Source organism: Haematobia irritans, chromosome 5 (assembly GCF_050003625.1).
Source record: "Haematobia irritans isolate KBUSLIRL chromosome 5, ASM5000362v1, whole genome shotgun sequence".
Taxonomy (NCBI): domain Eukaryota; kingdom Metazoa; phylum Arthropoda; class Insecta; order Diptera; family Muscidae; genus Haematobia; species Haematobia irritans.
Genome location: NC_134401.1, coordinates 9,447,376 through 9,457,740, shown reverse-complemented (window position 1 = coordinate 9,457,740; position 10,365 = coordinate 9,447,376). Strand labels below are relative to the sequence as shown.

Below are 10,365 nucleotides of genomic sequence, written 5' to 3'. Positions count from 1 at the left end.
AAAAATTTTATTTCTATAGAAAATTTATAGAAAATTTTGTAAAAAATTTATTTCTATAGAAAATTTTGTCAAAATGTCATTTCTATGGAATATTTCGTCAAAATTTTATTTCTATAGAAAATTTTGTCAAAATTTTATTTCATTCGTTTTGTTTTGTTATTGTTGTTTTTTTTCGGAATTACCACAATCCTCATCAGCATCCTCTACTTGCAGCAAAACTATCAACCAATTATCAGAATAAATTCAGGCAGTTCACTACACCCAAAAGTTTTATTTCTATAGAAAATTTTGTCAAAATTTTATTTCTATAGAAAATTTAGCCAAAATTTTATTTCTATAAGAAATTTTGTAAAAATTTTATTTCTATAAGAAATTTTGTAAAAATTTTATTTCTACAGAAAATTTTGTAAAAATTTTATTTCTATAGAAAATTTTGTAAAAATTTTATTTCTATAGAAAATTTTGTAAAAATTTTATTTCTATAGAAAAGTTTGTCATTATTATTTCTATAGAAATAATAATTAGAAAATTTTGTTTAAATTTTATTTCTATAAAAATTTTTTTTCAAAATGTTATTTCTATATAAAAGTTTGCCAAGATTTTATTTCCATAAAATTTTTTATTTATATAGAACATTTTTTAAAAAAGTTATTTCTATAGAAAATGTATTTCTATAGAAAATATTGTAAAAATTTTATTCCTAGAGGATATTTGTGAAGTACCTCCTAGTTGGGGAGGAAAATCTACAAAAACATCTAGAATTCTACCAATCTACCAAAGAATCTACCATTATTGGTAAAATTCTACCAACTGTGGCAACTAAAAAGTTTAATACTTATATTTTTCCCATGCAAAATTCATTGCTTCTGATCCGATTTTACACTACTCTCAGATACAAAAAGTACATTGCCATTGCTTTCTTGGTTACATCTTTGTTGTTGGGCTAATCGAAAATCAGCCAATCGACTTTTTTGCAACAAAACTCGAAGTGCAAAATTTTATACTCTTCAAATTTCCAAAATTTAGAAACATCGACATTTTTATCTCATCGATTATTCCAAATTTGGAAAAAACGTAAATTCTTAAAATTTCTGATTTAAACCAATTTTCTTTGGGTTTGAAAAAGAAGAATCACCAAGCACAGCATCCACACCTTTGTACTTCAACATTCTTGCTTTTTTTAAATAAAAATTCTTTAAATATTTTTATAGCAATAGGAGTATTTTTGTTTATTTTTATTTGTTATTATTTTTTTGTTTGTTCAATAAAAAATTCTTGTAAAACTTAGTAGAAAATAAAAAAAAAAACACGTTGACCTACTACATACATAAGTAATTAATCAATTATATAACATGTATATATATAAAAAATTAGTTTAATAAAAATATACATATACGTATTGTTGGTTCTATATATTTTCTTTTGTTTTGCTTTCTTTAGTTTTGAATGTATATGGTTTTAAGTATTTTTTCATGATGAAACTGTAACACTTTCATTTTTGAAGGGTCATTGGGGAGAGGTGGCAGAAAAGCCATAAGCAAAGGAAAAGGAATTTTGATAAAAATTTAAAAAAGTAAAAAAAAAATAAATTTTCTTCATCGTGTGGTAAATCTGAGTATCGTGATAGATGTTGCAAAACCCGTAGGTACATTTTTCAAATAAATGTTAAAATAGTTTCACTTTTGTTTTGCAGCACCAATTGCGGACCTCTTACTGGACTGTTACCCATGCTCCCGTCTATGACATTTTTTTTTTTTTAATTTTCAAAAGTATTAATAAATTCTATATTCTCTTGATATTTTGGAATTGGAATTATATATTTACTGATATACAATTTTTATAATCTTGAATAAAATTTGGGGGTTCAGGAGAGGATGTGGAAAGCCACAACTGACACCAACAGTGCTAAATGGATATACGATTCCAGAGAATGAAGTTGTTGTGGACTGTATGTGTCAATCAAAATATTGCTAAACAAAAACTGGTTCATGGGGACCTGCCAAAGGGGTGTTCCTTCTAATCTCTCATAGGACGTGTCATGTCCTAAAGTGTATACGTATCCCGGCAATAGCTAACCCTTCTTAAAGTGACTGTTCCCTTCCATATGTTTTGATCTAAACTGGGACTGGTCAATACACACCATGGCCTAATCCTGTACAGGTTCTAGGGTTGATCCATTTACCGTAGGGAAAATTTACAACCACACAAGATAAGGTTACTTTAGATAATTGAGCTGTCTGGTGCTAAAAATACACCAAACCTTATAAATGAGGATAGTTTTAGCATAAACCCGATAAGCATTCGTTTAGGATAAAGTTTTTTTTAATAAAATCAATATAAATATTAAAGTATTGTAAAGCAAAAAAAAAATATCTTATATTTAACAAAACAAAAATATTAACAAAAAATTTTTACAACTGATAGTAAAAAAATATCTAGCAACCAATTTTCATAGAAATTGTGAAATAAAGCCTATATATAGACAAAAATTAAACTAAATCATATTGCCATGATAATTTTTTTTTTGTTATAATAATAATCTTAAGCAATAAGTTCCATTTCCATATTAAGCTGGCTTTTATTATATTAACATAATTTGAGCTTTTCTAACAAGTTTCTTTTTTTAATTTTTTTTTTTCAATTTTATTTTGCACTAAATAATCAATCGTCTCTTATTGCTTAGAGAACAAACAATTACAATTAAACTAATTGGCAACAATTTTTCCATATGTTTTTCATTTTTTTGTTTTTCTAATTTATCGTTTCCTATATAAACATAATACAATTGCTTTTGTTTTATAATCCTTATAGAATATAAAATATACTAATAATAATAAAACAAACAAAAAAAAATATACATGCCTAGGCCCCACAAAAGCTTCAAATGGCCAATTTTAAAGCTCAACTTTAAGCCACATAACACCAAATGTTAAAGCCTTTTGTTATATTAAGCTTTTGTTTTTCTTTTTTTTTGTATTTTGTTATAAGTATTAGAACTTATTAAATAAATTATGAAATGTTAATATGCTTTTTTGTTTGTTTTTGTTCTGCTTCTGCTTCTGATTCAATTTTTGTTTTTCGAAAAATAACAAATTTTAACTATCTAACAATGAATCAGAGCCTCTTTCCAATTCATCCAAAGTATCTTCAGACCCTGATGCTGTTAAATCGGATAATTCATCCAAACATTTTTGCTTCTTGCGTACATTCCAATGTAGACACTCAGCCAAGGAGTCAAACCAATCTGATATTTGATCTTGGGCACATATACTTGGTACCGGATATATTGATGTGGTTACTCTTAAACTATCGCCATGGAATAATTCTTGCCGGTTACGGCCATCAAATGATACCCATGATGTGTTGCGGCTATCAGGTGATACAGATATCTGGAAAAAATTTTGAGAAATTGGGAAATTTATTAAAATCAAATTATAGAATTAGATTTGTCCATAAACTAAAGAATTTTATTAGGTTTGTATTGACTATTTACGCAAAAAAAAAACAATATAGTAAGAATTTAAAAAATAAAACAAAAACTTCAAAGAACTAAAAACGCAGTGATGACTATGGCACATGGCGAATTTAGGCCATAGCCATCACCACACAGAAAAAAATATCACCAAAATATTTCCAATTAAAAAGTTAATTGAAGTTGAAAATTTTTTCAATTAATAAATTAATTGATACAATTAACTTTTTAATCATGATAGAGGCATTAAGTTAATTAAGTCAATGATTGAAAATTTAAAAATTTTTAATTAAAAAATTAATTGATACAATTAACTTTTTAATCAAATTCGGAAGACTAAGTCAGTTAAAAAAGTGATGAACATTTTTTAAAATTTTTTTTCAAACAATCAATTGTTAATCCATATAAAAATTCTAAGCCAATTCAAAATGTAATTGAAAATAGTTACCTTTTTTAATTAATAAATTAATTGATTTTTGCAATCATCATCAATTAAATTTTTAATTGAATCAATTAAAAAATTAATTGCAATTTGGTAATGAAATCAATTAATTTTTTAATCAAGAATTTTTTCTATGCCCAATTAAAACTATGATTGATACTATCATTTTCGTCATTGAAGACATTTCAATTAAAAAATTAATTGGATCAATTAATTTCGTGATTGAATCAGAAAAAAAATTTTTTTGTGTGCATGCACGTAAATTATCTGTGTACAATAAGAAATTTGAAAAATGATTTGAAGGGGAGGTGAGCAAAGTTGCCACAGTTGGAAGAATTCTACCAAAAATGGTAGATTTTGCAAAACATTTCTCTCCTACGTTGGCAACATTTTCTATAGAAATAAAATTTAGCAACATTTTCCATAGAAAAAAAATTTGAGAAAATTTTCTATAGAAATCAAATTTTGAGAAAATTTTCTATAGAAATAAAAGTTTGACAAAATTTTCTATAGAAATAAAATTTTGACAAAGTTACCTACAGAAATAAAATTTTCACAATTTTTTTTTACAGAAATAAAATTTTGCAAAAAATTTCTATAGAAATAAAATTTTGACAAAATTTTCTATAGAAATAAAATTTTGACAAAATTTTCTATAGAAATAAAGTTTTGACAAATTATCTATAGAAATAAAATTTTGACAACATTTTCTATCGAAATAAAATTTTGACAAAATTTTCTACAAATATAAAATTTTGACAAAATTATCTACAGAAATAAAATTTTGACAAATTTTCTATAGAAATAAAATTTTGACAAAATTTTCTATAGAAATAAAATTTTGACAAAATTTTCTGTTGACATAAAATTTTGACAAAATTATCTATAGAAAAATCTTTTCGACAAAATTTTCTATAGAAATAAAATTTTGACAAAAGTTTGCTACAGAAATAAAATTTTGACAAAATTTTGCTATAGAAATAAAATGTTGACAAAATTTTCTATAGAAATAAAATTTTGACAAAATTTCCTATCGAAATAAAATTTTGACAAAATTACCTACAGAAATAAAATTTTGACAAAATTACCTACAGAAATAAAATTTTGACAATTTTTTTTTTTTCAGAAAAAAAAATTTTGACAAATTTTTTTACAGAAATAAAATTTTGACAAAATTTTCTATAGAAATAAAATTTTGACAAAATTTTCTATAGAAATAAGATTTGAACAAAATTTTGCTATAGAAATAAAATTTTACTATAGAAATAAAATTTTGACAACAAATTTCTATACAAATAACATTTTGACAAAATTTTCTATAGAAATAAAAATTTTGAGAACATTTTCTATAGAAATAAAATTTTGACAAAATTTTCTATAGAAATAAAATTTTGACAAAATTTTCTATAGAAATAAAGTTTTGACAAATTATCTATAGAAATAAAATTTTGACAAAATCTTCTATAGAAATAAAATTTTGACAACATTTTCTATAGAAATAAAATTTTGACAAATTATCTATAGAAATAAAATTTTGACGAAATTTTCTATAGAAATTAAATTTTGACAAAATTTTCTATAGAAATATAATTTTGACATTTTCTATAGAAATAAAATGTTGAAAAAAAAAATTCTATAAAAATAAAATTTTGACAAAATTTTACTATAACAGAAATAAAATTTTGGCAATATTTTACTATAACAGAAATAAAATTTTGAAAAAAATTTGTTATAGAAATAAAATCTTGACAAAATTTTCTATAGAAATAACTTTTTGACAAAATTTTCTATAGAAATAACATTTTGACAAAATTTTCTATAGAAATAAAATTTTGACAAAATTTTTTATAGAAATAAAAATTTTGACAAAATGTTCTATAGAAATAAAATTTTGACAAAATTTTCTATAGAAATAAGATTTTAACAAAATTTTGCTATAGAAATAAAATTTTACTATAGAAATAAAATTTTGACAACAAATTTCTATACAAATAACATTTTGACAAAATTTTCTATAGAAATAAAAATTTTGAGAAAATTTTCTAGAGAAATAAAATTTTGACAAAATTTTCTATAGAAATAAAATTTTGACAACATTTTCTATAGAAATAAAATTTTGACAAATTATCTATAGAAATAAAATTTTGACGAAATTTTAGATAGAAATTAAATTTTGACAAAATTTTCTATAGAAATATAATTTTGACATTTTCTATAGAAATAAAATGTTGAAAAAAAAAATTTCTATAAAAATAAAATTTTGACAAAATTTTACTATAACAGAAATAAAATTTTGACAATATTTTACTATAACAGAAATAAAATTTTGAAAAAATTTTGCTATAGAAATAAAATCTTGACAAAATTTTCTATAGAAATAACATTTTGACAAAATTTTCTATAGAAATAACATTTTGACAAAATTTTCTATAGAAATAACATTTTGACAAAATTTTTTATAGAAATAAAAATTTTGACAAAATTTTCTATAGAAATAAAATTTTGACAAAATTTTCTATAGAAATAAAATTTTGACAAAATTTTCTACTGAAATAAAATTTTGACAAAATTTTCAATAGAAATAACATTTTATCAAAATTTTCTTTAGAAAAAAAATTAAAAAAAAATTTTTTATAGAAATAAAATTTTGACAAATTTTTCTATATACAAATAAAATTTTTTCTATGGAAATAAAATTTTGCAAAAGAACATTTTAGAATCCATGGATACTCTTGTTTCAACTTGCGATAAAAGTACCATTCCATCTGACAAAGATTTCATTTGCAGTACCCATTTGCGATATATTTGTATCAGGTGGCGATGAAAATGGTAACCTTGATGGTCAAAAAATAAAATCGGAGGATTGGTCTTAGAGGATGCTATCTGTGGTACAGTGTATTGACGCTAAAGGGAACTCCAGATACCAAACTTTAGAGTCAAATCAGATTTAAAACATGCCTTCTGGGCGGTCAAGAAATTGAATCGGAAGATATTTAGATTGCATGGAGCCGTTATGGGAGCATCTGCACAAACTTGACCTGTCTATATACAAAAAATCGAATTTGTACTAAATTTCAGAACGATGGCTCCATTTTTGCCCGATTCGATTTTTAGCTCAATGTCAAGGGACCTTGTTTTTTTAACCGAGTCCGGTGACACGTTTCATATTACGGTGAAACCACATAGAGAAAGTTTGAAAAAATCAGAAACGAAATCAGCATTACTGAGAGGTTATAATCCACCGATGAAAATTTTTTTGGTGTTTGCTCAAAACTAGGATAAAACCCTGGTCTCTCTGTATGCAAGCCAGGTCTGCCACCAAGGTGGCTTCCATTGAAGGCTTTATTTATTTATTTTTTATTAATTTCAAAAATTTTCCGTAATACAAAGCCTATAAGGTTTTGTATTACGGAAAATTTGCATAATTACAACTGACAGATGGACATCCCGATATCCATTATCCATTATATGATCAAAATAACAAATTTAATTTACCAACCATCCTTTGGTAGAGGACACAAAAAGTAATAAAAACTAATGCCAGTAAGCGTTCAAGATATTCGGGGGAAAATCGATATCAAATAAAAACCTCTTCTGTATTCATTTCCAATTACCTTCAATTCTACACCAGCAGGTACAACAATTGGACGAAAACTTAAAGAATGTGGACAAATGGGTGTGACCATAATGGCGGGCACTGACGGATGTATCATGGAGGCACCAGCCGCCACCGCATATGCCGTACTGCCCGTTGGCGTTGAGACAATCAAGCCATCACCTTGAACAGATGTAATATATTTGCCATCCAAAAATAAATCGATATTGCTTAAATAGGGTGAGGGTCCCCTATCGATAACCACCTCATTAAGGACCTGAGGAAAAAAAAAACAAAAGAAATAAATTAAAAATTCAACTAAAGATTTAATAGAAAATCTTACCAAAATATTTGTTGAAGGAGCTCTGCTGGAACCCTTGCCACTTGATGCTCCATGTAAACCTCCACATGAATCCATCGATACCCCACTATCAGCTGAGAGACTACAATTCATTTGATTTTGCTGGCATTCGGAATCTTTGCGTCTATCACTTTTACGATAGATAACACAACGTAAACGACTACGTAAAGTAAGGGCAGCATGACCCTCCAAGACATTGGTTACTTGCTCTTGGAAATTATCAAATTGGAATGGTGTAAGGAAACCCAGAGAGCCCAAATGGAAAGCCATTACTGGTGGGACTGATTGTTGAAACAACAGTGAAGCATAAAGTAAAGTGCCATCACCACCCAGACAAACTATGAAATCAATGCGATCGGTGAGATCATCCCGGCCATCTCTGGAAAATATCAAAAACATATTTGAAACCTGGACTTTTCTCTTCAACGTTGCATACTCACTTGAATGTTACCAATTTCTCTTTGATACTTTGAAACTTCTTATCCTCCTGCAGTGAGAGATCATCTAATACAGCCGATTCAACCCACACCACCATATGTTTTTCCTGAACCAACCATTCGACCAGCTGCACAAAGGGGGCCATTACTGTAGAATCTCGGACTTTTTTGATTACCAAGACTGTGAGAGGTGGTTTGTACCAAGTCAAACGTTGACTGGCTGGATCTTGTATCTGCATAACCATAGCTGGATTTTTCATAATGCGTCCACATGGTCCGAATTGTTGGAATGGGGAAGGGGCATTTAAACTTCGTGTACGCCTGTAAGAGAAAAAAGAAAAGATTTTCAAATTGATTTCTTGCTCAAAAGAAAATTAAAAAAAAAAATAATATGGCCCATAAAACGATTTGGTTAACGAATTTGTAATTCTCGAAATTGTTACACAATGGCATCAAGTTTGTATTGAATATTTTATTTGTTTTTTTTTTTTTTTTAATTTTAAATCTGATTCACCTAACAACAGTGATAATCTTTTGTTAAGTATATCGATGAAAAAAAAAAAAATGTGGATCAGGAACAAATTCAATTATAAATTATTAACTTGACGTGAGAATATTTGTATAGCAAAAAAAAAACAACATTTACCAAAATAATGACGACACTGGACTCATCGAATTATGCATATATTTTTTGAAATATTGGAAACGTGTCAAAATAATAGGAAGGTGTTAACAAATATCAAGCTATCGAGATTTGTTAGCAACAAGTCAACTGGAGAAGGCAAAGCCATTGAACTTTTTAGAACCCAAAGTTTGACAAAATTTTCTATAGAAATAAAATTCTTACAAAATTTTCTATACAAATAAAATTTTGACAAAATTTTCTGTAGAAATAACATTTTGACAAAATTTTCTATAGAAATAACATTTTGACAAAATTTTCTTTAGAAATAAAACTTGAACAAAATTTACTATAGAAATAAAATTTTGACAAAATTTTCTATGGAAATAAAATTTTGACAAAATTTTCTATGGAAATAAAATTTTGACAAAATTTTCTAGAGAAATAAGATTTTGACACAATTTACTTTTGAAATAAAATTTTAGCAAAATTTCCTTTAGAAATAAAATTTTGACAAAATGTTCTATAGAAATAAAATTTTGAAAAAAATTTCTATTGAAATAAAATTTTGAGGAAACTATCTATAGAAATAACATTTTGACAAAATTTTCTATACAACTAAATTTTTTAGAAAATTTTCTATAGAAATAAAATTTTGACAAAATGTTCTATAGAAATAAAAATTTGAAAAAAATTTCTATTAAAATAAAATTTTGAGAAAACTATCTGTAGAAATAACATTTTGACAAAATTTATATATACAAATAAATTTTTTAGAAAATTTTCTATCTTTAGCCTGTTTTTGCCTTTAATAATATGTATCTTAAATGACATAGCTTATATTGCCAGCCAGAGTCTCATTTGTTGTAATATCTACTAGGGGAGCCACCGTGGTGCAATGGTTAGCATGCCCGCCTTGCATACACAAGGTCGTGGGTTCGATTCCTGCTACGACCGAACACCAAAAAGTTTTTCAGCGGTGGATTATCCCACCTCAGTAATGCTGGTGACATTTCTGAGGGTTTCAAAGCTTCTCTAAGTGGTTTCACTAGAATGTGGAACGCCGTTCGGACTCGGCTATAAAAAGGAGGTCCCTTGTCATTGAGTTTAACATGGAATCGGGCAGCACTCAGTGATAAGAGAGAAGTTCACCACTGTGATATCACAATGGACTGAATAGTCTAAGTGAGCCTGATACATCGGGCTGCCACATAACCTAACCTAACCCAATATCTACTGTGATAAAATCTCATTAAATGAATTGTATTTAAAAATCAAATTAATATAGAAGAATTTGAAAAATGAAATGAAAATGAATGAGAAAATTTTCTATAGAAATAAAATTTTGACAAAATTTTCTATAGAAATAAAATTTTGACAAAATGTTCTATAGAAATAACATTTTGACAAAATTTTCTATAGAAATAAAATGTTGA

At 26.1% G+C, this 10,365-nt stretch overlaps 1 protein-coding gene across 10 annotated transcripts in view; it reads right to left on the bottom strand.

The window, feature by feature from the left end:
• Positions 1-1,200: 1,200 nt before the first annotated feature.
• The window catches only part of Nadk1b (NAD kinase 1b), a 77,855-nt gene continuing 68,690 nt past the window's right edge, over positions 1,201-10,365 (bottom strand). For all 10 annotated transcript variants that reach the window (XM_075313717.1, XM_075313715.1, XM_075313714.1 and 7 more), the window contains 4 exons: positions 8,311-8,628; positions 7,853-8,249; positions 7,529-7,786; positions 1,201-3,389 (listed from right to left, as the gene is read on the bottom strand). In XM_075313717.1, coding sequence (XP_075169832.1) covers positions 3,096-3,389; positions 7,529-7,786; positions 7,853-8,249; positions 8,311-8,628 — 1,267 coding nt within the window. In that variant the 3' untranslated portion in view covers positions 1,201-3,095. The remainder of the gene's footprint in view (positions 3,390-7,528; positions 7,787-7,852; positions 8,250-8,310; positions 8,629-10,365) is intronic.